General features: G+C 41.4%; 1 protein-coding gene and 1 long non-coding RNA gene across 5 annotated transcripts in view; one reads left to right on the top strand and one right to left on the bottom strand.

Moving 5' to 3' along the window:
• SCARA5 (scavenger receptor class A member 5) overlaps window positions 1-25,654 on the bottom strand; it is a 179,698-nt gene that overhangs the window by 122,441 nt on the left and 31,603 nt on the right. For both annotated transcript variants that reach the window (XM_049865700.1, XM_049865701.1), the window contains exon 3: window positions 17,194-17,322. In XM_049865700.1, coding sequence (XP_049721657.1) covers window positions 17,194-17,322 — 129 coding nt within the window. The remainder of the gene's footprint in view (window positions 1-17,193; window positions 17,323-25,654) is intronic.
• Window positions 1-25,654, top strand: part of LOC126065570 (uncharacterized) — a 92,268-nt gene that overhangs the window by 57,472 nt on the left and 9,142 nt on the right. The window contains exon 3 of one of the 3 annotated variants that reach the window (XR_007514869.1): window positions 582-730. The exons of the other annotated variants lie outside the window; for them this stretch is intronic. This is a non-coding gene — a long non-coding RNA (uncharacterized LOC126065570). The remainder of the gene's footprint in view (window positions 1-581; window positions 731-25,654) is intronic. 3 annotated transcript variants of the gene reach the window in all.

The following is a 25,654-nucleotide window of genomic DNA, read 5'->3' as shown; positions in this document are numbered from 1 at the left end:
TTCCCATGTTTTTTTTTTTTAAAGGCAGCTTTATTAAAACATTAGAGGAAATTGAAAGAAAAAAATATGTCCCAATAAGCCTACCACCCTACCACAGTTGTTTTCTCCACGTTCCTATCCAACCTTTATCCTTTCGTATACATATTTGTCTGCATAATCACACTCATAGTGTAATTGGGCGCACTTTTTCCCCCTGAACATTGTTTCATAAGCATTTTCCCCTGTTGCTTCGTAGTTGTCATTTTAAATGGCTATGTAATATTCCCTTGTGTTGATTTACTATAATTTAGCTAAACAACCCCCTAAGGTTGGACATTTAGGTTTTTTCCTGTTGTGAGTTATGCGTAATATTGCTAACGGTTTTGTACATATGCCATTTTCCTTCTTTTTAATCATTTCTTTTGAGACAAAATCCCAGGAGTAGGGTTTCTGAGCCACAGGGAACAAACTGCTTTTATAGATCCTGAAAGGACATTAACTTCTTCAAGGAAATCTGCTTGTTTATGCGAAATGGTCATGGCTAATTATCAGGGGTAAGTGTTAATGGATAAATAAGAGATGCCTTTTCTTGACTCCTCCAGGAAAGATTAGTTTGTTCCAAAACTCTGGCAAATAATACATTGAAAATGTTTCACAAAGGACAGCTGGCCAGAGCCCTTTGTTGTTGGCAACAGCAAGAAAGAGAAACAAAGTGGCTTTGCAGAAGGGCTGCCTCCCAGAGCAACTCAAGGTGAGTCTGGCTACATATGATTCCCCAATTTCCCACTCTTAGAACCGCACCATTGTCTTGTAGACTAAACCAAAAAAACCCAAACCTGTTGCCATCAAGTGGATAGATTCTGACTCGTGGCAACCCCATGTGTAACAGAGTAGAACTGCTCCATAGTGTTTTCTTGGCTATAATATTTATGGAAACAGATAGCCAGTCCTTTCTTCCATAGTGTACCTGGGTGGGTTCAAACTGCCAACCTTTAGGCTAGCGGTCAAGTGCAAACTGTTCTCGCTACCCAGGGACCTCCTCCTAGACTGCTGTTGTTAATTGCTGTCAAGTCGATTCTGACTCATGGTAATCCTATGTAAGCAGTGTGGAACTTCTCTACATGTTTTTCAAAGCTGTCACCTTTCAGACACAGATCACCAAGGCCTTGTTTTCTGAGGTGCCCTTGGGTGGGTTTGAACTGCCAATCTTTTGGTTAGTAGCTGAGCGCTTAACCATTTGTGCCACCCAGGGTCTCCACCTTCTAGACAATAGGCCTATAAGTTACACCTTCCTCACTGTCCTCCCCCATGTTCATCCAGATGCCAAGTGTATGGGGGGAGGGCATGTTTCCAAAGACTCCTTACACAGATGAGGATCCCTGCAGGAAGGGGACCGGCATCAGGTCCCCCCACTAGATAACCGATGAGCTGTACAGCATGATGCTCAGACAGGTGATCTCACTAAAGAGAAAGAAACATGAGTAAAGAGCTGTTGGGAGTGCTCCACCCATGTCCCCGAGCTGAGCACAGGCTGGGCCTGCTTCTCTTCTGGGGCTTCCTAAGGAAGGGAGGTTGGGAAAGCAGACCACACCAATAGAGTGAGAAGGGAACAGAAGAAGGGACCACACTCTACCCAGTTCCCTGCAACCCTTGGATTGCTCAAAAAGGATCTCAGTGAATGGGGGACTCCCATGAAGTAGCCTAGAGCAGGGCAAGAGCCCAGGGGATGCTTGCTAGTCCTTACATCAAGCTGGGGTTACCCATATGTAAGAGAAGATGGGGAAAAGGAAGACATAGGCTTCCTGCTTCTGAACAGCTTCTCAGTGATGGAACAGATGGGGTGAAGCTGGACATTGCCCTAATGAAACCAAACATACCACCAGCTTGGAGGTCCCAGCAATGTGGCCATCAGTTCCAGCTGGCACCAGAGACCAGGGAGGGCCACCTCCCTCCCCACCAGCATGGGGAGCATGAGACTGACTGGTTATGTGAGAAGTTCTCTGCCTCCCTATCCTTCTTCATGGTTTCTCCCACTTGGGATATACTTATACTAAAAAGTTATTCATTGTTTATCTGGAATTCATTAGCTGGGCATTCTGTATTTTTATTTGCAAATGCTGGCAACCCTACATGGGAGGCAATAGGAGGAGTGCAGGTGAACTACGGGGGTCCATCAGAGCTTGCTGATGGAAGTCAATATGGGAGGCTGGTGAGAGAAAGAAAGAAATTGAAGAGGATCCCTTGGGTTTTGGTTAATATAACTGGGTAGATAACGGTATCTTTTACAGAGCTTGAGGAGACTAGGGGGAAAACGGGTTTGGGAGGAAAAATCAAGGGTTTTGTTTACATATTGAGTTTGAGATGCTTATTAAATAACCAAATGGGGATGCCATCAGTATGCAAAGCACTTTGCTTGCTACCTCATTGAATTTTCAAAATACTGAGAGGTAGGCATTTTTAATCCCCATTTTAATGTTTTTTTTTATTTGTTTTTTAATGAGGCTCAGAAAGGCTTAAATAATTTTCCCCAGATCACAAGTTATAAATTGTCAATCTGATGTTTGTGCTTAGGTTTGCCTGGTTCCAAAACTTCTGCCCTTTCCTCTACACCATTTTATAGTTGTTTTTATATATGTCTGTTCTACCAGTTTATAAGATTTTTAAGGTAGAGGCACTCTTTATTCCTCTCATTATCTTCCTGTGTCTAACACTGTGCCAGGCACATTGCTGGCATTCAACAAGTATTTGTTGTTTTGAATTAGATGGAAAGAGCTCTAAGCTCTTGGACAGTGACAGACAAGGCACAGTGCCTGCAAGATCATTGCAAAAATCCCAAGAATTTATAATTCTCCTTTTCTCTCCAAAAGGGTGGAGAACAAGAATTTGTTAGTCGCTTGGCTTCAATTTCAGTCCAAACTCAAAGCCACCAGATAATGGCAAAACCTATTTGATAGCTCTGGGCACACAGAGCAAAGGATAGTACCAGAAAGCAGAAGGAAAGGTAGGATTAGAAGTACGAAGGCCGAGCTATGAAGAGAGAGATATGAAGCTGTGGAAGGAAGCAAGAGACTGATTTGAGCCCATTTCCATTTTCCTTTTGCTGAAATAAGAAAGCTCCTTTTCCTAGCAAGGTGTGAGTGCTACATAGTGCCTTTAAAAAGTTTCCTCCAACCCTGGCTCGTGGGATACAAATCTAAGCACTTGAAAAGTCCCTCTTGATACTTCCTGTGTAACAGATGGCGCAGTGAGGGCTGGATCAGCGCACAGTCTGAGGGAGTTATACCTGGCTGTAATTACACACACACATTGACGGCACTTGACACATGCCCATCCTAGGCAGTTTACGGGGATAAATTAATCTAATTCTCACCACGGCACTTTCCAGTGGGTTCCGACATCACTCCTGCTTTATAGATGAGGACACTAAGAGTCACGTAGCTGGAGTGCCTTGGCCGAGGTCACACTTTGTGGTAGGTGTTGGCTGCCATCAGCTTGGCCTCCAGCTCGTGGCAACCCCGTGCACCACAGAATGTTATCACCCAGAGTTTTTCTTGGCTGATTTTCCGGAGTAGATCACCAGGCCTTTCTTCCTAATCTAAGCCTAGAAGTTCCCTTGAAACCTGTTCAACATTATAGCAACATACGAGCCTCCACTGACAGATGACTAGTATATCAGGCTGCACAGGAGGTGCATTGGCCAGAAGTTGAACCCAGGTCTTCTGCATGGAAGGTGAGATTTCTACCACTGAACCACCACGAAGTGGCAAAGCCAAGATTTGCACCATGGCAGTCTGACTCCAGCACCCACACGCTTCCACTGGGCTAGGAGGGCCTGGGTAAGAGAAGTCCTGAATCCACACTCGTAGTCGGACTCGCATTCACTATCTGTGTGACTGTAGGCCAGGACAGGCAACTCCTCTGATTCGGTCTCTTCAACCATAAACTGTGAACTATGTTCTAGATTCCTTAGGTTGTCCTGAGGGTTAGAGGACATAGGTGAAAATTCTTTGGAAACTATAAAGCACAGTCCGGAGGTGAAAGATTACAGGAGTAATTAGTGGTCAGTAAAAACATTTCTTTTTTTTTTTTTTTTTTATATATATATATAAGCCTGGGACAGAGGATAGCAAGCTCTCTTAAAGGCTAAAGAGTAAATATTTTAGGTTCTGCAGGCAATATAGTTCCTGTTGCAACTACCAACTCTGCCACTGTAGAGTGAAAGCATCCAGGCAAGACATAAATGAATGGACGTGGTTGCATTCCAATACAACTTTATTTACAAAAACAGGTGTGGTATAAAAATTATTTATAAAAGTTGGTCCTATGAACAGAGGAAGGACACCAGCAAGATATAGCTGAGCTCAGTCCTCTGTCCTGTCCTGATTATTGTAGTTAACGATTTGACTGAAGACCCAGAGAGCATACTTGGCTGCCCCTGTTACCCCTGCTTTTCTCACCCCAGGGATAGCTGAAGGCACACGTAAAAGTCAGAGAGATATGAAAGGGCCATCATACTGGGCAGTGGAATCTTTGGATGAGAAGGTGTCAAAGTTCTCTTGGTCCTTTTTCTTCCCATTCCCCTCAGAGCTAAGGTGAGACTGCGGTACCTTCTGCTGGGGAAGCTATTGTAGCTTGGGAAGGCCACACAGAGCCAAGATGGAACCCAGGGGAAAAGGTAGTTAGTTTCTCAGATGAGTACAGAATAAGTCTAAGTAAGAAGGCTGGCAGGGAGTCTCTAATGTGGCCCCACCTCACCGCCATAAGACACAAGGCATAAAGTATGCACATGTGCTTGGTGGGTCTTCGGTCATATCCCTGCAGGAACCGTACATGTGGCAGCAGGCTACGGAATGGGAATTTGGGTGGAGTACTAGCTCAAACGTGACTGATGCCACAAGGCTGAAAGGGAAAGCTAAAATGACAGATGTCCAAATCCAGATTCAAACTGATCCAACAGACTGCAGAAACTTGGCAGAAACCAACGTGATGACATTTAACTGGGATTAATGAAAAGATCTGGATCTATGTTAAAGCAACAACAAAACCAACAAGAGCCAGTTGTACTAACATTCAGTACAAGAGCCCTCACTAGGCAATATTTCCTTTGAAAGAGATCTGGGGTTGGGATGGGGTGGGGAATCCACATGATTATTAATGGCTGCATAGAAGACCAACAACTTCTTCATTCAAATACCTTTCTTCAACAACATAAACAGCAACTATACACACAGACAGAATACACAGGAATTAAATCGACTGCACCTGTGGAAAGAGAAGATGGAAAAGATCAATATTACCAGTAAGAACAAGGCCAGGGGCCAACTGTAGAACAGACCACCAATTGCTCATATGTAAGTTAAGCTGAAGTTGAAGAAAATTAGAACAAGTCCATGAGAGCCAAAATATGACCTTAAGTATATCCCACCTGAATTTAGAGACCATCTCAAGAAGAGATTTGACTCACTGAACACTAATAACTGAAGACCAGATGAGTTGTGGAATGATATCAAGGATATCATACATGAAGAAAGCAAGAGGTCATTAAAAAGACAAGAAAGAAAAGACCAAGATGGATGTCAGAAGAGACTCTGAAACTTGCTCTTGAACATCGAGTAGCTAAAGCAAAAGGAAGAAATGATGAAGTAAAAGAGCTGCAATGAAGATTTCAAAGGGCAGCTCGAGAAGACAAAGTATTATAATGAAATGTGCAAAGACCTGGAAATAGAAAACCAAAAGGGAAGAACACACTCAGCATTTCTCAAGCTAAAAGGACTGAAGAAAAAATTCAAGCCTCGAGTTGCAATATTGAAGGACTCTATGAGAAAAATATTAAGTAACACAAGAAGCATCAAAAGAAGATGGAAGGAATATACGGAGTCACTGTACCAAAAAGAACTGGTTGACATACAACCATTTCAGGAGGTACCATATGATCAAGAGCCAATGGTACTGGTGAAGAGGCCCAAGCTGCACTTGAAGGCATTGGTGAAAAACTAGGCTCCAGGAATTGACGGAATACCAATTGAGATGCTTCAACAAACGGATGCAGTGGTGCAGGTACTCACTCATCTATGCCAAGAAATTTGGAAGACAGCTACCTGGCCGCCAACTGACTGGAAGAGATCCATATTTGTACACATTCCAAAGAAAGGTGATCCAACCTAATGTGGATATTATTGAGCAATATCATCAATCTCACACACAAGTAAAATTTTGCTAAAGATCATTCAAAAGTGGCTGCAGCAGTACATCAACATGGAACTGCCAGAAATTCAAGCCAGATTCAGAAGAGGACATGGAACAAGGGATATCACTGCTGATATCACGTGGATCACAGCTGAAAACAGAAAAATCAAAAAGATGTTTACCTGTGTTTTATTGACTATGCAAAGGCATTCAGCTGTGTGGATTATAACAGATTATGGATAACATTGCAAAGAATGGGAATTTTAGAACACTTAATTGTGCTCATGTGGAACCTTATGTAGACTAAGAGGTAGTCCTTCAAAGAGAACAAGGGGGTAGTGCGTGATTTAAAGTCAAGAAAGGTGTGTGTCAGGGTTGTATCCTTTCACCATACTTATTCAATCTGTATGCTGAGCAAATAATCTGAGAAGCTGGACTATATGAAGAAGAACATGGCATCAGGACTGGAGGAAGACTCATTAACAACCTGTGACACACAGATGACACCACTTCGTTTGCTGAAAGTGAAGAGGACATGAAGCATTTACTGATAAGTGCTTCAAAGACCACAGCCTTCACTGTGGATTACACCTCAACATAAACAAAACAAAAATCCTCACAACTGGACCAATAAGCAATGTCATGATAAACAGGGTAAAGATTGAAGTTGTCGAGGATTTCATTTTCTTGAATCCCCAATCAATGCCCATGGAAGCAGCTGTCAAGAAATCAAAATTCATTGCATTGGGCAAATCTGCTGCGAAGGACCTCCTCAAAGTGTTAAAAAGCAAAGATGTCACTTTATGGACTAAGGTGGGCCTGACCCAAGCCATGGTGTTTTCAATCACCTCATACGCATGTGAAAACTGGACAATGAATAAGGAAGACCAAAGAAGAACTGATGCCTTTTAATTATGGTGTTGGCAAGGAATATTGTATATACCACGGACTGCCAGAAGAACCAACAAACATGTTTTTAAAGAAGTACAGCCAGAATGCTCATTGGGAGCAAGAATGGGGCACTTCATCTCACGTACTTTGGACATATTATCAGGAGGGATCAGTCCCTGGAGAAGGACATCATGCTTGGTAGAGTACAGGGTCAGCGAAAAAGAGGAAGACACTCAATGAGATGGACTGACACAGTAGTTACAACAATGGGCTCAAGCATAACAATGATTGTGAGGATGGCATAGGACTGGGCAGTATTTTGTTCTGTTGTATATAGCGTTGCTATGAGTCAGAACTGGCTCAAGGTCACCTAACAACAACAAACAAGTATTCCTTTGTTTGGATGTGGTGTCATGCGTTACCGTGCATCACCGCTAGAAAGGCTAATGCAAATTTAGGCTACAATACCATACATGGAGTGTCCAGATTAAAGGTGGTCACAACACCAACACCGCCCTAGCCAGATCACACTAGTACTATTCACCACTCAGTCATCTGGAGCTTATTGGGTGGAGGTGAGAGAGGAAGAATGGCTATTACGATGAGGGATTCATTTTAGCCCAAGCATTTATTAGGCAGTACATTATTGGCAATACAAAGATGAACAAGACCCAGTACTTTATCGTGAAAGCTTTCCTTTAGATTAGAAGGGGAGCAGACACATAAGCAGACAATTTCAATATAATGTGGCAAGTCTTAAGATAGAGGCATAAACCAATCCAAACCAAACCCAATGCTGTCGAGTCGATTCCGACTCATGGCGACCCTATAGCGACCGTGTAGGACAGAGTAGAACTGCCTGATAGAGCTTCCAAGGAGTGCCTGGCAGATTCGAACTCCCGACCTCTTGGTTAACCACTATGCCACCAGGGTTCCCAGATAGAGGCATAGATACACATGAATACACGGAGGTTCCAAAGCCAGGTCAAATAAACTACTGTTGAAGGAACTTGCTTAGCCTGTTATTTCCAACTAGCTGAGCAAATCGTCCTGAGAAAAGGAGAAAGCCTTGTTATGAGTTGTTCCTGCAAGAGGAATGACACACAATGTATCTGGGGTAAGTAGGGATGACATTTCTGTCACTTGTAGCTGTTCTTTGTAGAAGCACAATACCTTGTCTGAGAAGTCATGAGGGATGTTCTTGCCTGGGAGGAAGGTTATACAAAACGTCCTCTGAGGTGCCTTCCAAGGCTAAGATTCTTAGTACCTTGGGTGGGGCTGGCACTAGGAGCTGGTGCACACTCGTTCTCTCTCTCTGTCCATTAAATAGCCACAATGCTGGAAACACTGTCCTGTGTCTTAGTTCATTGAGCCCTGTGCTATCACAGTAAGTCCACAATCCCACAAATGTGAGATTTATTAAAAAGATATGGTATGTGGGCACACACCCTCCCACCACACCAACCACATTTCTCTGTTTACAGACCAAGTCAGTGGGTGCTCAAGCTAAACATGTATGTTTCTAATCCTTTACTGTTCTGAAAGCAAATCCCTCTGATGTTTCAATAATAATAATACTATCAAATCTTTACTGAGCACTTACTATGTGCCAGACACTAAGAGTCTTCAGGAATTAATTTAATCCTCACAACAACCCTACAGTGTAGGTGCCATCCCATTTTATAGGGAACTGAGGCTGTGAGAGGTTACATTATTCGCCCCAAGTTTATAGAGCCGTTTAGTGCATAGCATGGACTTCAACCCAGAATTTTGACCTTAAAGCCCATACCCTTAAGAGAATATAGCTATTGTCCTAGAATTTTTGAATGACACATAAAATAATAGAGCTATTATTTAGCCCATTGTTTTTCAAACTCTGGCTTGTCTCCCATTGTTATTGTTAGGTGCCCCTTTTTTCGCTGACCCTGTACTTTACCAAGCTTGATGTCCTTCCCAGGGATTGATTCCTCCTGATAAAGTGTCTAGTTGTACTTCTTCCAAGACAGATTTGTTTGTTCTTTTGGCAGTCCATGGTATATTCGATATTCTTTGCCAATGCCATAACTCAAGGTGTCAATTCTTCTTCCGTCTTCCTTATTCATCATCCAGCTTTTGATGTATGTAAGGTGATTGAAAATACCATGGCTTGAGTGAGGCGTACCTTAGTCTTCAAGGTGACGTCTTTGCTTTTCGACACTTTAAAGAGGTCATTTGCAGCCGATATGCCCAATGCAATGCGTCTTTTGATTTCTTGACTGCTACTTTCATGAGTGCTGATTGTGGATCCAAGTAAAATGAAATCCTTGACAACTTCAATCTTTTCTCCATTTATCATGATGTTGCTTATTGGTCTAGTTGTGAGGATTTTTGTTTTCTTTATGTGGAGGTGTAATCCATACTGAAGGCTGTGGTCTTTGAAGCACTTCATCAGTAAGTGCTTCAAGTCCACTTTACTTTCAGGAGCAAGGTTGTGTCATCTGCATAATGCAGGTTGTTAATGAGTCTTCCTCCAATCCTGACGCCCCATTCTTCTTCATATAGTCCAGCTTCTCAGATTATTTACTCAGCATACAGATTGAATAGGTATGGTGAAAGGATACAACCCCGACACACTTTTCTGACTTTAAACCACACAGTATCCCCTTGTTTTGTTCAAAATACTACCTCAGTCTATGTACAGGTTCCTCATGAGCACAATTAAGTGTTCTGGAACTTCCATTTTTCACAGTGTTATTCACAATTTGGTATGATCCACATAGTCAAGTATCTTTACATTGTCAACAAAACACAGGTAAACATCTTTCTGGTATTCACTGGTTTCAGCCAGGATCCATCTGACATCAGCAGTGATATCCCTGATTCCATGTCCTCTTCTGAATCTGGCTTGAATTTCTGGCAGTTCCCTGTCAATAAACTGCTGCAACCGCTTTTGAATGATCTTTAACAAAACTTGCCTGTGATATTAATGATATTGTTTGATAATTTCTGCATTCAATTGGATCACCTTTCTTGGGACTAGGCATAAATATGGATCTCTTTCATTCAGTTAGCCAGGTAACTGTCTTCCAAATTTCTTGGCATAGACAAGTGAGCACTTCCAGGACTGCATCTGTTTGTTGAAACATCTCAACTGATATTCCGTCAATTTCTGGAGCCTTGTTTTTCACCGAGTCCTTCAGTGCATCTTGGACTTCTTCTTTCAGTACCATCGATTCCTGATCATATGCTACCTCCTGAAATGACTGAACGGCAACCAATTCTTTTTGGTATAGTGACTCTGTGTATTCCATCTTCTTTTGAGGCTTCCTGCATCATTTAATATTTTCCCCATGGAATCCTTCAGTATTGCAACTCAAGGCTTGAATTTTTTCTTCAGTTCTTTCAGCTTGAGAAATGCCGAGTGTGTTCTTCCCTTTTGTTTTCTATCTCCAGATCTTTGTACATTTCATTATAATACTTTGTCTTCTTGAGCAGCCCTTCGAACTCTTCTGTTCAGCTCTTTGACTTCATCATTTCTTCCTTTTGCTTGAGCTATTCAGTGTTTAAGAGCAAGTTTCAGAGCCTCTTCTGATATCCATTTTGGTCTTTTCTTTCTTTCCTGTCTTTTTAATGACCTCTTGCTTTCTTCATGTATGATGTCCTTGATGTCATTCCACAACTTCTCTGGTCTGTGGTCATTAGTGTTCAAAGCATCAAAGCTATTCTTGAGATGGTGTCTAAATTCAGATGGTGTATACTCAAAGTCGTAGGTTGGCTTTCCTGGAATTGTTCTAATTTTCTTCAGTTTCAACTTGAAATTGCATATGAGCGATTGATGGTCTGTTCTACAGCTGGCCTCTGGCCTTGTTCTGACTGATGATATTGAGTTTTTCCATTGTCTCTTTCCACAGACGTAGTTGATTTAATTCCTGTGTATTCCATCTGGTGAGGGCCACATGTATAGTTGCCATTCATGTTGCTGGAAAAAGGTATTTGCAATGAAGAAGTCATTGGTCTTGTAAAATTCTATCATGGGATCTCTGGCATCGTTTCTATCACCAAGGCCATATTTTCCAACTACCAATCCTTCTTCTTTGTTTCCAATTAATTCCAGTAATTATCAATGCATCCTGATTGCATGTTCGATCAATTTCAGACTGCAGAAGCTGATAAAAATCTTCAATTTCCTCATCTTTGGCCTTAATGGTTGGTACATATATTCAAATAATAGTCATATTAACTGGTCTTCCTTGTAGGCGTATGGATATTATCCTATCATTGACAGTGTTGTACTTCAGGATAGATCTTGAAATGTTCTTTTTGATGATGAATGCAGTACCATTCCTCTTCAATTTGTCATTCCCAGCATAGCAGACCATATGATTTTCCAATTCAAAATGGCCAGTACCAGTCCATTTCAGCTCACTAATGCCTAGAGTATCGATGTTTATGGATTCCATTTCAGTTTTGACGATTTCTAATTTTCCTAGATTCATACTTTGTACATTCCACATTCAGATTATTAGTGGATTTTTACAGCTATTTCTTCTCATTTTGAGTCATGCCACATCAGCAAATGAAGGTCCTGAAAGCTTGACTCTATCCACAATGTTCCACTGCTCTTCATAACGTTTTCACTGGCTAATTCTTTTAAGAAGTAGACTGCCAGGTCCTTCTTCCTAGTCTGTCTTAGCCTGGAAACTCAGCTGAAGCCTGTCCACCATGGGTGATCCTGCTGGTATTTGAATACTAGTGGCATAGCTTCCAACATCAAAGCAACATGCACGCCCCCATGATCCGACAAACTGGCAGATGTGTGGGGCTGTCTCCCATTAGGATCATGAAATAAATGTATGGATGATTACCGTTTTTAAAATAAAAAGTAGAATGGAAAACCATCAGCATTTATTATACATTTAAGTATTATTTCAGGTATGTACATATGTGTGCACTGGTTGTGATGTAAAATATATTTCTGGATGTAGGCCATGGTCAAGGAAGTTTGAGAAACACTGATCTAGTTCAACCTGCCCATTTTACAAATAAATATACTGAGGTTCAGAGAGCCAAAGTGATTTTGCCCAAGATTGCAGAGTGTTAATGGATGGGCTGGAAATAAATCCAAGTTTTTCTGACTCCCAGTTGATGTTATCAATTTTATATGACTGCAAAGAAAGCCAAGGAAAAGATAAAATAATAATGTTAATAGTAGTAGTACTAGCAATAACAGTAGTAATAATAGCTAATACTTCTATAGTGCTTACTGTGTGTCAGGCTTTTTAAAGTACTTTAGCTAAATTTATTTAATCCTCACAACAACCCAAGGATGCCGGTACATTTATGCCAGTTTCCACTGACTCAATTCCGACTCATGGCCACCTCATGTGTGTCAGGGCAGAACTGCTACAAAAAATTTTCAGTGGCTGACTTTTTGGAAGTAGATCATCAGGCCTTTCTTCCCAGGCACCTTCATGTGGACTCAAACTGCCACCTTTTTGGTTAGCAGCTGAGCACATTAACCACTTACACCTCCCAGGGATTCTGCAGGTATATTTAATTCCCCCATTTTCAGATAAGAAAATTTGGGTCAAAAGCTCAAGTAACTTGGCCAATGTCACATATCTGATAATGGCAAAGCCAAGATTCAAACCCAGACAGGCTGGTTTCAAAGTCCATGCTTTTAATCAGTATAAAATATTGCATGATGTTGTCTGTCTTAATATTCTCGCTATATCCTATAATGTAAACACAGTATATGTACGTATTAATATATTAATTCCACACATGCGTCTCCTAGCCAAACGTCCTTGGGCCACGATTCTACATTTACCATGTTATTTAGATACTTGGCTAAAACTAAAATAGTCATCTGTTTTTTTCCACAATAAGATCTGCTCCAGGCTTCCTGTGTCTGTCATTCATTCATTTATCCATTTACATATTTTAAAAAATTATGCATTTGAAGACTCAAGTAGAGAAGGCAGTATTAAGGGGGCGGGGGGGGGGAGACAAAACTGTGCATAACACTCTGCCTGTTCCAGAAGGGATTAAGGCAGTTTATGAGGATACATAAATACACTGAGATAACAGTGGATGGGAACAAGAAAAAGGAAGAACAAGTATAAAGACACTAAATGGAGCCAACAATGAGAATAATATAAAAACGCTTTCCATAAAGTCTACACACTTGCTATGGCTGGGCTACAAATCTGTCTCCAGATTTTCATTTCAATTACCTTCAAATTCACACGTCTTAAAACAGGATGGTAACTGACTCTCAGTTCAAATTAATTACCTCCTTGAAAGCAACTGTAATTGCCTTCAAGTTTACAGTCTCCATAAGGTAAAAACAAATTCTTCAGGGAAGGCATACCTCCTTCTGAGACTAGGACAGAAAATAATTTTTCCAGTCGTCCTCATAAAGTTAACATTGTGTAATGTAATGAACAACGTCCTCAACAACATCCTTACAATATGCACAAGGATGTTTCTGACAGTTTTTCACAGAGTCTCCCAATAAAGGCTGATGGCATCACACTCTTATTTTCAAGATGCACTGATGTTATCAATAATCTGTGGTATAAATGGATATGGGCTCTGAGCACAAGGCTTTCTGATTGTGGAGTCCAGGAACAGACCCACTTGAAACGTGACGCCAAGAAAAGGGGTGCTTATTTCAAATGACATTTAGACAATTTGGTCTTCAGCTCTCTTATAGCTGAGGCTCTCCTTTGCATAATTTGACACACACCATAAGCTGGTGGGCATTTCATAGGAGACACGGTTCCTGGTGGCCACACTTTGCCATCACAGTGGGGTCCCAGAAGTAGTCATGGATAAGACTGAATCTCCTCTAACTCTTGAACCCCATCACAGAGAGCACCTTGCCTAGATTTAGGCCTCCTGACCAAATGACTGTTCAACCTCAATTTCTTGTTCATGATGGTTTGTATTGTCCAATAATGAATCTGGAACACAATGAAATGTAATAGGAAAACATCTGCTCACGTAATAAACAAAATGTGTTAGAAGATAGAAAAGTTTAGAGGAGTTTTGGGATGAGGACAATTGACTGTTTCAGCCTTCTCAGAAGATGATGGAAGGCCATAGCTGAGGGAATAGAACTCAATAATGGTGTGGGAATATCAGAGGGAAGTTCCTAGGAGGATACTAGTCAGGAATGGATGGTTAAATGGCAGGAAGAAAGTCCAGTTGAGAGAATAATTTGGGTGATGGCTGGGTTACCCTTCTGACAAGGGAATCTGGGGTGATACATAAACACAAGGTCCAATATCTGCCTTTTACTTTGAATATTTGGGTAAGGAGATGAGTTAAGTCCCATGCAGGGTGTGTAAGACTAATATTTTTATATAACCAGATTATAATTTTGTAAAATCAGAAAATTCTAAGGGTAACCATTTGTATTCCAGTTAGGTATTGAAATGCATAATGAAATAGGTATAATATGAATTGTCCAATTAGGGACTCAATACGGCACTTGGTTGCAGTGGATAATCTTGTCATCCAGTTGTAAAATGTACAAGAAACCTGTCAACATAGAGGGATTGAAGTTTAAGAGGAGTTCAAGCAGAGCTCCTCCTGTGCAAAGGGACTTTGCAGGGCACTGAAGAGTAGATGCTGCCCCCAAATGGGGAAGTGCTCACAGCAGGACAACTAACAAAAGGCCAGGCAGCCTCAGGGTTACATGACCCATGGATCTTCCCACCATGTTGGTATTTTCTGAAAGGGAGCATTACTACAGGTCTTCAATCAGAGTAAATCTGAAGAAACTTCCTGCCTAAGACCAGGAAGGGCCTCCTTGAAGAATCCCAGCCTTGTTCACCACATTCCCAAGTCCCCCCTCCCCTCACCCCATACAGCTATTGATGGTGCTATCTTATCAGGTCCTATCTTATTGGCTGCTCTCTCCCAGAGGCCAACCTCGTTTACCAGACAAGAACTTGGGGAGGTGACAGTGATCACACACCCAGAGTCAAGAGCCAGAGTAAAATGCCCTGGTTCATCAGATCAGTGCTAATCCCCCTGAATTCTACACAGACAATCTGGTATCCAGAAACTTCAGGGTTGAAGATGATTATAATGATCAATATCCTCCCCAGGTTTTCATATGTAACAATTAAGGAAGTGTGGTAACATTTTCATTTGATTGGGAAGCCATATTCCACCATCCTTTCTGAAACTTCCGAGATGTCATTTAAATCCCATTCGACCTCCAAACCAGGGAAAAAAACCTTTCTGCATCATGCTGGGTAGCACTACTTGTTTAAATTAAAAAAAAAAAAAAACTCTCCTTTATTTTGAATGGAAATCTGTCTCTTTATAACATCCACCCATTCCTCTGAGTTCTACCCTCTACGTCTTACCTTTTCCACATGGCACCCCTTCAGCACTAGAAAAGAACTTTCACTCCCATGAAAGCCTTCTCTTCCCCAAGATGATGCCCTTCCAGGCCCTCCAGGCTTTCAGAGAACTGCCCCAGGCCCCCCACCAGCCTAGTCTCCCTGCTCTCGACCCCCTGTGGCACCTAAATGTTCCTGTTCAGCAGAGCAGTTGTAACACCATAGCCGGCTTTCATGCTGGCCTGAAACACTTTCCAAACATTCTGGAAATTTGTTATGGTCACAGCAGCCAAGACCACAAAACCCAGATCCCGGTATCTCATTGAGAAGCCCAAGAATATGTTCAAATCATCCTCTGGCTGGCTTGGCCAGCAATGGCTCTTGCTGGCCACCACCCCTTGGTCCCTGGGATGAATCATGAGTTTCTCTTGTTGTTGCAATTGGCCACCCCCTTCCCCCACCCCATTAATGGTTGGTGATACAGATACCCTCCCAATGCATATTCTGAGCCCTGAGTATGAAAACCTCAGGGCAGAGGCAGCATTGAATATACCATCACAAGGCCCAAGTGACTAGTCCCACTTGACAGAAAGTGAGTCAAGACCAGGGATATTCTAGGCAACTGCCTTAGATTTCCATCAACAGGTCTTAACCTCTAGATCCCTGCCCTGAAGTTAAGTCCAGGTCCCCACCCTCAGCAGTCCAAGTCAGCTCTGTCTGGCCAGCAACATCACTCAACTAATCCCACCCTTCCCCATGCAACATCCATACTTTCATTCTGCAGGCCTGTGTTACCACAGCATGTGTTTACAACAATCATCAACGGTATTACATTCTGTTTTGAGACAAGTTCTCTCTGCATGACCCTGCCTTGCCACCTAGAGTAGGAGTTCCTTGATAGAAACCACTGGGTCTTACTTAACTCTATCCACAATCCTAGCACTGAGCCTGCCACGAAGTAGGTACTTGTTAGATGGAATAGGTGGAAGAGAACTGATCCATTGGCCTTACTTTGTCAGGCCCCACATATCTCCAGCTAGAAAGGTGGAAGTCAGGAGGAGACACTACAGCCTTTGCCCCAGTCTGTTTTATTGTCTCTATCACCCTAGGATTACCTATGGGTGGTGAGCTGGGCTGCTCAAAGCAGGAGGTCAACAGGCCTCAGCCTGATCACTTCATAAGTCAATGAGCTCTGCTTATCCTTGGCCAAAAAATATGCTCCAAACCCTAGTCCATCACCTGCCTATCTTGCAGACAGAAACTGAGGAAATGAGCCTGACTGGATTGGAGCAACTGCATCCCCAACCCCAGTAACTGCAAAGAGCACCAGATTTACCATGACCCCGATTAGCCTCAGCAGCAAAGTACTTCATTCCATTTTGTCACACCTCAGGACAAGAGCCTCAAATGATACTTAACCTACTTTGTGCAACCCTCAACCCAGAGGTCCAGGGAGACCCAGTGCACTGTATGGTGATGTACCACAATGTAGGAAAAGTCAGAAACCACTTGGAGCAGGTAGGTCTCTGCTGCTGGAATCAGAGATTTCACAAACTCATCCAGCCCCTGCCAACTCCTCACCCCACGTGAAACAAGCCATGCTGCTTTAGACTGGTGCCCAGCTGGAAAGATGAGCTGACTCTTTAACTCATGGTGCCAGTAGCTAGAAGGGCAGCGTTTGGGTCATGTCAGTGGGAGTGAAGAGCAGGGGCCTGGTTCTCCCATCACCAACAGCTCTCGCTTCCTATACCCTCCTTCTTTGCCCTTAAAGCCCAGGACAGAAAAGCGCTGCTCTTACCTGCTAAGATGAAGATGCCCACAAGAATCAGGAAGACCAGCAGGTAGAGCCCAAGCACAGCATGTTTGAGTGCCGATAGGGAGCCCAGCTGGGTACAGCATCCTCCCACCTGCCGTCGGTGGCATGGACCTAAACAGGGAGGTTCAGAGGAGGAAGAAAAAGGACACTTGAAAACCCCATACTTTTTTTTTTCTCGTTTGGCCTCACCTCTCCTTGAGGCACACAAATGTTCACCTGGAACCCCCTCCTATACCTTCAGCACACCTGTGATGCCGCCACCCTGATGGAGAGCCTTGGGGAACCATCACAAGACTGTCGGTGTCCAGCTCTCTGCACATGAACAAGCCAGACAGGCAAGTCCTCAAACTCACATGCTTGCACAAGCCCACTCTCCTGAGCCAATGCAAGCAGCAGAAAGAGTGGAAATACGCTTGAATATCTATCCTTTACAAAGTGTCATTGTCCCATGTGATCTGGGAACTATGAAGGAAATTTAAAACAGGAGTTACAAACTCAAACATCTACAGTGGCCAGGAAGGGACGGAAATGAGCAAAGTGGGTTGGATGGGCCAGTGTGAACCAGGGCCTTGTCTAGAAGAGGAGGCCATGCAGGAAGGAGGGCTGGGTGTTGTCAGATCCAAGATCTTCAGGACAAGTGAGAGGTGATCATGAGAATCTCCCTATTTTTAAATGCTGGCAAGGATGACACACAGGATTTTTTTAGCTGGACTGCTCCTTCAGGGCAGCCTTCTCAGACAGCTGGTCAGTGCAGAGGTCAGGAAGTCTACTAACCTCCCTCTCTGTGTCAACTGAAAGTGGAAAGGAAGGCATGTCCTCCCTGCCCTGACCCCTAGCAGTGTCTGTAAGAATCTCAGGAGGTGGGGAGCGAGGAATGGCTGAATAGATGGAGCACAGGGCATTTTGGGGGCAGTGAAACAATTCTGCATGACACGGAAACGGTGGATTCGTGACATTATGTATTTGTCAAAACACACAGAACTTACAAAACAAACTATGTAATGTAAACTATGGACTTAAGTTATTAATAATTTATCAACATTCGTTCATCAATTGTAACAAATATACCATATTTAATGCAAGCTGTTAACAGTAGGGGAAGCTATGTAGGGGGAAGAGAAGCGGTATATGGAGCTCTGTACTTTCTGCATAATCTTTATGTATACCTAAAACTGCTCCAAAAAATAAAGTCTATTAATAAATTTGAAAAATCATTGGAGGGAATTTTTTTAAAACGTACACACCCCTGCAATGCCTATTCCCCAGCCCTGCAGTTAGGAGTCCCCTTCAGAGGGATTCCCTGCAGTTTGAGAGTGTTACTAAATGGAGTATGTTCTACATGAGAGAGGTATGGAAGCAGAAAAAGGTTGACAACGGACACTGAAATAATTGATATTCAGAAAGTGTGTTTAAAAATGGTGTAATGTTTGCAATTCCCTGGAAGGTTTGGGTTTACAAGGGAGGTACTTCAAGGGCTATTTATTGCTTCTCAGGTATCCTTACCTCCTTGGCTTTCAGGAGATTGTGTTACTATGAGGTCAATGGTGGTGACTAGTTGATGCCTTATGATCCAAATGGTCCTGGCTCCCCATAAAGGTACTGTTTAGTGAGAAACATTTTCTCACTCAGTTACTCAATTTTATTGAAAATATTGCTGTTAAGTCAGCTAAGCAGAACTCATATAATATCATCATAAAACACTGGGTACAATTTGGAGCAAGTTGTGAAGAAATACAAACTCAATTATCATTCTCATTAATCCTTAAATGGTAGCAAATATTGAAGAGTTAACCTGATTTTCCACTAAGACTCGAATGGAGCATATTTTTTTAATTGAACCTGAATCTTCGTTTCTAAAATATTCTGTCCTGTCCACACTTTAAGAAGCCCTTTAACCACAGGGTGGTGGCGCAGTGGTTAAAGCCATCTACTGCTAACCAAAAGGTCAGCGGTTCAAAACCACCAGCAGCTCCACAGGAGAAAGATGTGACAGTCTGCTTCTGTAGAGATTTACAGCCTTGGAAACCCTATGGGATTGCTACGAGTCAAAATTGACTCAATGGCAGTGGGTCTGGTTTTCCACACTTTAGGATCTACAATTTTTTCTTTTTCTGCTAAATATGAAGGTGTCTTCCAGTCTTTTATCTTTTTTCTAGTAAGAGCTGCTGGCTATCTGGTTGCAACTTATCGGAAAAAAGTTTGTCTCCCTCAAGATTCAGAATGGTTGGCACAGCATTGTATAACATCATACAAATATTAGATATCATTATCATGATGGTTGTTTCAGTACTCCAGCTCTGAGTCCAGCTTCCTTTTTAGCCTCATAAAAGAATAATCAAAATCAGTTCCCACAGAGTTGATTCTGACTCATTGAGACCCCATGTGTATCAGAGTAGAACTGTGCTCCATAATGTTTCCAATAGCTGATTTTTCACCAGGCCTTTCTTCCAAGTCTGAGTGGACCTGAAATGAGTGCATTAACCATTTGCACTACACAGGTACTTCCATGGCAGAAGAGGAGAAGGAACATCATGTAGCCATCAATGCTGATAGTTTGATACTTGCCTTTTTATTTCTGTGTTGCTAGTTTGCTGCTTAATTCTTAGTAAGGTGCTCAGTAATAATGGGTCCAACTGCAGTGATCTAGTTCTTTTTTTTTCCCCCATCAAAAAAAGAGTAGTTCTCAGGAGGGGCAGGGCCAAGATGGCAGAGTAGTCAGATGCTTCCTGCCGTCTCTCTTACAACAAAGACCCCCCAAAACAAGTGAATCAATTATGTATGACAATATAGGCACCCTGAACATCAAATGCAAAGTTGACGAGTCAGACTGAGCAGCAGAGGGAGGGAGAGATGGTTCAGAAGCAGCAAGGAGTTGCCAGACCTGAACTGGCAGGAACCAGCACCCTGAAGGCCAGATCAGCTGGCAGCAGTGGTGAGGCAAGCAGTGATGCCTGGGACACGTTTTCCACATCAGGAGAGAATGAGCCGTGAAGAATCTACTTGAGCCTCCAGAACCAGTGAAAAGCAGTGCTCAACTGGCAAAAGATAAGTACATGTGCCTAACCTTCCACACAAATTAAAAACACCCCTTTGGGAAAAGCCTCTCTCCCATTTATCTGCTCCCTCCCTGCTCTGCACGTCAGGGTTGGTTTCAGTGATTGCCACATCACCTGGGCTGGAGTAGGACCCTTTAAGTGTGCTGAGCCATTCTCCTGGCTTTGGAGAGGGAACAAATTAACTAACAGGAAAAAATAATCTGCCATCTCCTCTAAACCGGGAACTCAGGACAGGCACAGCTCCTTTGCCTAGGCACAGGCATAAGGGGACCATGAACTTTGAATGCCTTTCACCCCTGCGTAGACCTGCGTGGGCCCATTTCAACACCATAGGCCTTCATTAGCACAGTACGACAGGGTATACACATGAAACCTGAAACCTAACTTCAGCTATATGGTGGAATGGCAGGTTTGTGACATTTGACACCACTCTGCCTATTAAGCAAGGACCTCACCTACCCACATCAGGGGCCTGAGGACCGGTAGCTCCACCCATGCCACCTAGCCACCTGTGGCAGGGGTCCAAGAATAAGTGGTGCATCCCATTTCTTACAGCCAACAGTGCTGTGGTGCCCATTCCAGCCACAAAACCCACCCTCCTACATGCTCTAGTGAATAGAGACATGCTTTCCTCCCAGACTCAGGGGCAGCTGTCAGCTCCCTGCCTTGCTCAGTGCATGACCCCCTACTACAGTCAGATACCTGTGGCTACACCAACCACCCCTGCCCATCTAGGACTGTAGGTGAGAGCCTGCACCTCATACTTGGTAACTGACTATCTGGACACCTAAGCTGAATCTGTACAAGAAAAGTAAATGAACTCTTGGGCTCACATACTTAATAACAAATCTAACCACCTTGTGACAGAATGTTAGAGCTTCAAAGGCACAATAATCAAACTAGCTCACATGAGCAGCCTATTTGGGCATATCAAAACAAAACAAGAAGATAGGATGAAGTAAGCAAACATAAAATAAACATAACAACTTATCGATGGCTTGGAGACAACAGTCAGTATCAAATCACATAAAGAGGCAGACTATGATGGCTTCAGCAAGCTCCCAAAACAAAGATTCATGAAATCTTCCAGAAGAAGAGAATTTCCTGGAATTATAATACAAAAGATTAATATACGGATCTCTTTAAGAGATAGGGCAAAATGCAGAACAAGTCAAAGAACACACAGACAAAGCAATAGAGGAACTTAAGAAGATTAGAGAAGAACATAATGATAAATTTAACAGGATGCAAGAATCCATGCAGAGACTGCAAACAGCAATCCGGAAGGTTAAAAATAAAATTTCAGAATTAGACAACTCAATAGAAAGTTATAGGAGCAGAATTGAGACAATGGAAGTGAGAATTAACGAAATTGAAGATAAAGCACTTGACACTGATTTATTTGATGAAAAATCAGGTAAAAGAATTTTTAAAAATGAAGAATTATATGAGACTCTATCAAGAGGAATAACCTACGAGTGCCTGGAGTACCAGAACAAGGGTGGGATAACAGAAAATACAGAGAGAATTATTGAAGGTTTGTTGGCAGAAAACATCTCTGTATTGTAAAAGATGGGAAGATATCTATCCAAGATGCTCATCGAACCCACACAAGATAGATCCCAAAAGAAAGTCACCAAGACATATTTTAATCAAACTTGACAAAACCAAAGATAAAGAGAGAATTTTAAGAGCAACCAGGTATAAATGAAAAGTCATCTATAAAGGAGAATCAATAAGACTAAGCCAGGACTACTCAGCAGAAACCATACAGGCAAGAAGACAATGGGATAACATACATAAAGCCTTAAAGCAAAAAAAATTGCCAGTTAAGAATTATATATCCAGCAAAACTGTCTCTCAAATATGATGGCATTTCCAGATAAAAAGAAGTTTAGGGAATTGGCAAAACCCAAAACAAAACTACAAGAAATACTAAAGGGAGCCCTCCAGTTAGAAAATAAATAACATCAGATAACAACTCAAGACTAGAACTCAGGACAGAGGGACAGAGCAACCAGATATCAACCCAGATAGGGAAATCACAAAGCTAAAACACTGAAAAAAGGAAACAGAGACATCAGTATGTAAAAGATGATAACATTAAAACAAAAAAAGAGGGACTAAATAAAATGTAGTCAAGATGATATAAAGAAATAAAAGACTGGTTTAAACTTAGAAATATAGGAATAAATATTAAGGTAACCACAAAGGAAACTAACAATCCTACACATCAAAATAAAAAATAAAAAGACTTAGCAAATGCAAAATCAACAATGAAAATGATGAAAAAGAAATACATAAAGAAAAATGACTCAGCACAGAAAATTAAGTGGAACAAAGAAAGTATCAACAACATGCAAAAAAAAGACATCAAAAATCACAGAACTAAACTCATATGTATCCATAATTACACTGAATGTAAATGGACTGAATGCACCAATGAAAACACAGAGAGTGACAGAATGGATTTTAAAAAACATGATCTGTCTATATGCTACCTACAAGACACATACCTTAGACTTAAAGACACAAACAAACTAAAACTCAAAGGATGAAAAAAAAAAAAAAACATATCAAGCAAACAGCAATCAGAAAAGAACAGGAATGGCAATATTAATTTCTGACAAAACAGACTTTAAAGTAAAATCCATCACAAAGGATAAGGAAGGACACTGTATAATGACTAAAGGGTCAATACACCAAGAGGACATAACCATAATAAATATTTATGCACCCTACTATAGGGCTCCAAAATATATAAAACTCTAACAGCATTGAAAAGAGAGATAGACAGCACCACAATAATAGTAGGAGACTTCAACACACCACTTTTGGTGGACAGAACATCCAGAAAGAAGCTCAATAAAGACATGGAAGATCTAAATACCTTGATCAACCAACTTGACCTCACAGACATATATAGAACACTCCACCCAACAGCAGCCAAGTATACTTTCTTTTCCAACACACATGGAACATTCTCCAGAATTAGACTACATATTAGGCCATAAAGCAAGCCTTAACAGAATCCATCAAAATATTACAAAGCATATTTTCTGACCATAAAGCCATAAAAGTAGAAATCAAGAAGAGAAAAAGCAAATGCCTTCCTCAAAAACTACTGGGTTATAGAAGAAATTAAGGATGGAGTAAAGAAATTCACAGAATCAAATGAGAATGAAAACACATCCTACCAGAACCTTTGGGACACAGCAAAAACAGTGCTGAGATGCCACTTTACAGCAATAAATGCACACATTCAAAAAGAAGAAAGGGCCAAAATCAAAACATTAACCCTACAACTCAAATAAATAGAGAGCAGCAAAAGAAGCCCTTGGGCACAAGAGGAAAGCAAATAATAAAAATTAGACCAGAATTAAATGAAACAGAGAATAGGAAAAAAATTGAAAGTTAACAAGATCAAAAGCTGGCTCTCTGAAAAGATCAACAAAATCGATAAACCACCGACCAAACTGACAAAAGAAAAACAGGAGAGGAAGCAAACAGCCCAAATAAGAAATGAGATATGCGATATCGTGTAATTAGAAGAATCATAACAGAATACTACGAAAAATTGTACTCTAACAAATTTGAAAATCTAGAGGAAATGGACAACTTTCTAGAAACACACTACCTACCAAAACTAACACAAACAGAGGTAGAACAACTAAATAAACCTGTAACAAAAGAAGGGATTGAAAAGGTAATTTTCAAACTCCCCTGGCACTGATGGCTTCACTGGAGAATTCTACCAAACTTTCAGAGACAAGTGAACATAACTGCTACCAGAGGTATTACAGAGCATAGAAGAGGATGGAATACTCCCAAACTCATTCTATGAAGCCAGCATAACCCTGATACCAAAATCAGGTATAGACACCACAAAAAAAGAAAATTACAGACCAGTATCCCTCATGAACATAGATCCAAAAATCCTCAACAAAAATCTAGCCAAGAGAATTCAACAACATATCAAAAAAGTAATGCACCATGACCAAGTGGGATTCATACCAGGTATGCAGAGATGGTTTAACATTAGAAAACAATCTATGTAATCCATCACATCAATAAAACAAAAGAAAGGAACCATGTGATCTTATCAGTTGACATAGAAAAGGCATTTGACAAAGTCCAACACCCATTCATGATAAAAACACTCAGCAAAATAGGAATAGAAGGAATATTCCTTAACATAACAAAGGGCACTTATACAAAGCCAACAGTCAACATTATCCTAAATGTAGAGAGTCTGAAAGCATTCCCCTTCAGAAGGAGAACCAGACAAGGATGTCCTTTATCGCCACTCTTATTCAACATTGTGCTGGAGGTCCAAGCCAGAGCAATTAAGCTAGATAAAGAAATAAAGGGCATCCAGATTGGTAAGGAAGAAGTAAAAGTATCTCTATTTGCAGATGATATGATCTTATACACAGAAAACCCTAAATTATCTACAAGAAAACTACTGGAACTAATAGAAGAATTCAGCATAGTATTACGATAAAAGATAAACATACAAAAATCAGTTACATTCCTCCACACCAACAAAGAGAACTTTGAAGAAGAAATCACCAAAGCAGTACCATTTACAATTGCCCCCAAGAAGATAAAATACTTAGGAATAAATCTAACCAGAGACGTACAAGACCTATATAAAGAAAACTACAAGATACTACTGCAAGAAACCAAAAGAGATCTACGTAATTGGAAAAACATACCTTGCTCATGGATAGGAAGACTCAACATTGTGAAAATGTCTATTCTACCCAAAGCAATCTACAGATACAATGTGCAATCTGGATCCAAATTCCAATGGCATCTTTTAATGAGATGGAGAAACAAATTACCAACTTCATATGGAAAGGGAAGAGGCCCCAGATAAGTAAAGCATTACTGAAGAAGAAGAACAGAGTGGGAGGCCTCACACTACCTGATTTTAGAACCTATTATACCACCACAGTAGTCAAAACAGCCTGGTACTTGTACGGCAACAGATACATAGACCAATGGAACAGAACTGAGAATCCAGACGTAAATTCATCCACCTATGAGCAGCTGATATTTGATAAAGGCCCAAAGTCCATTAATTGGAGAAAAGACTGTCTCTTTAACAAACAGTGCTGGCATAACTGGATATCCATCTGCAAAAAAATGAAACAAGACTCATACCTCACACCATGCACAAAAACTAACTCAAAATGGATCAAAGACCTAAATATAAAATCTAAAACGATAAAGATCATGGAAGAAAAATAGGGAGAATGCTAGGCACCCTAATACATAGCATAAACAGAATACAAAACATTACTAACAATGCACATCACCAGAAGATAAACTAGATAACTGGAAGCTCCTAAAAATCAAGCACTTATGCTCATCCAAAGACT

This window comes from Elephas maximus, chromosome 22 (assembly GCF_024166365.1).
Source record: "Elephas maximus indicus isolate mEleMax1 chromosome 22, mEleMax1 primary haplotype, whole genome shotgun sequence".
NCBI lineage: Eukaryota > Metazoa > Chordata > Mammalia > Proboscidea > Elephantidae > Elephas > Elephas maximus.
This window is presented reverse-complemented; position numbering and strand designations above follow the sequence as displayed.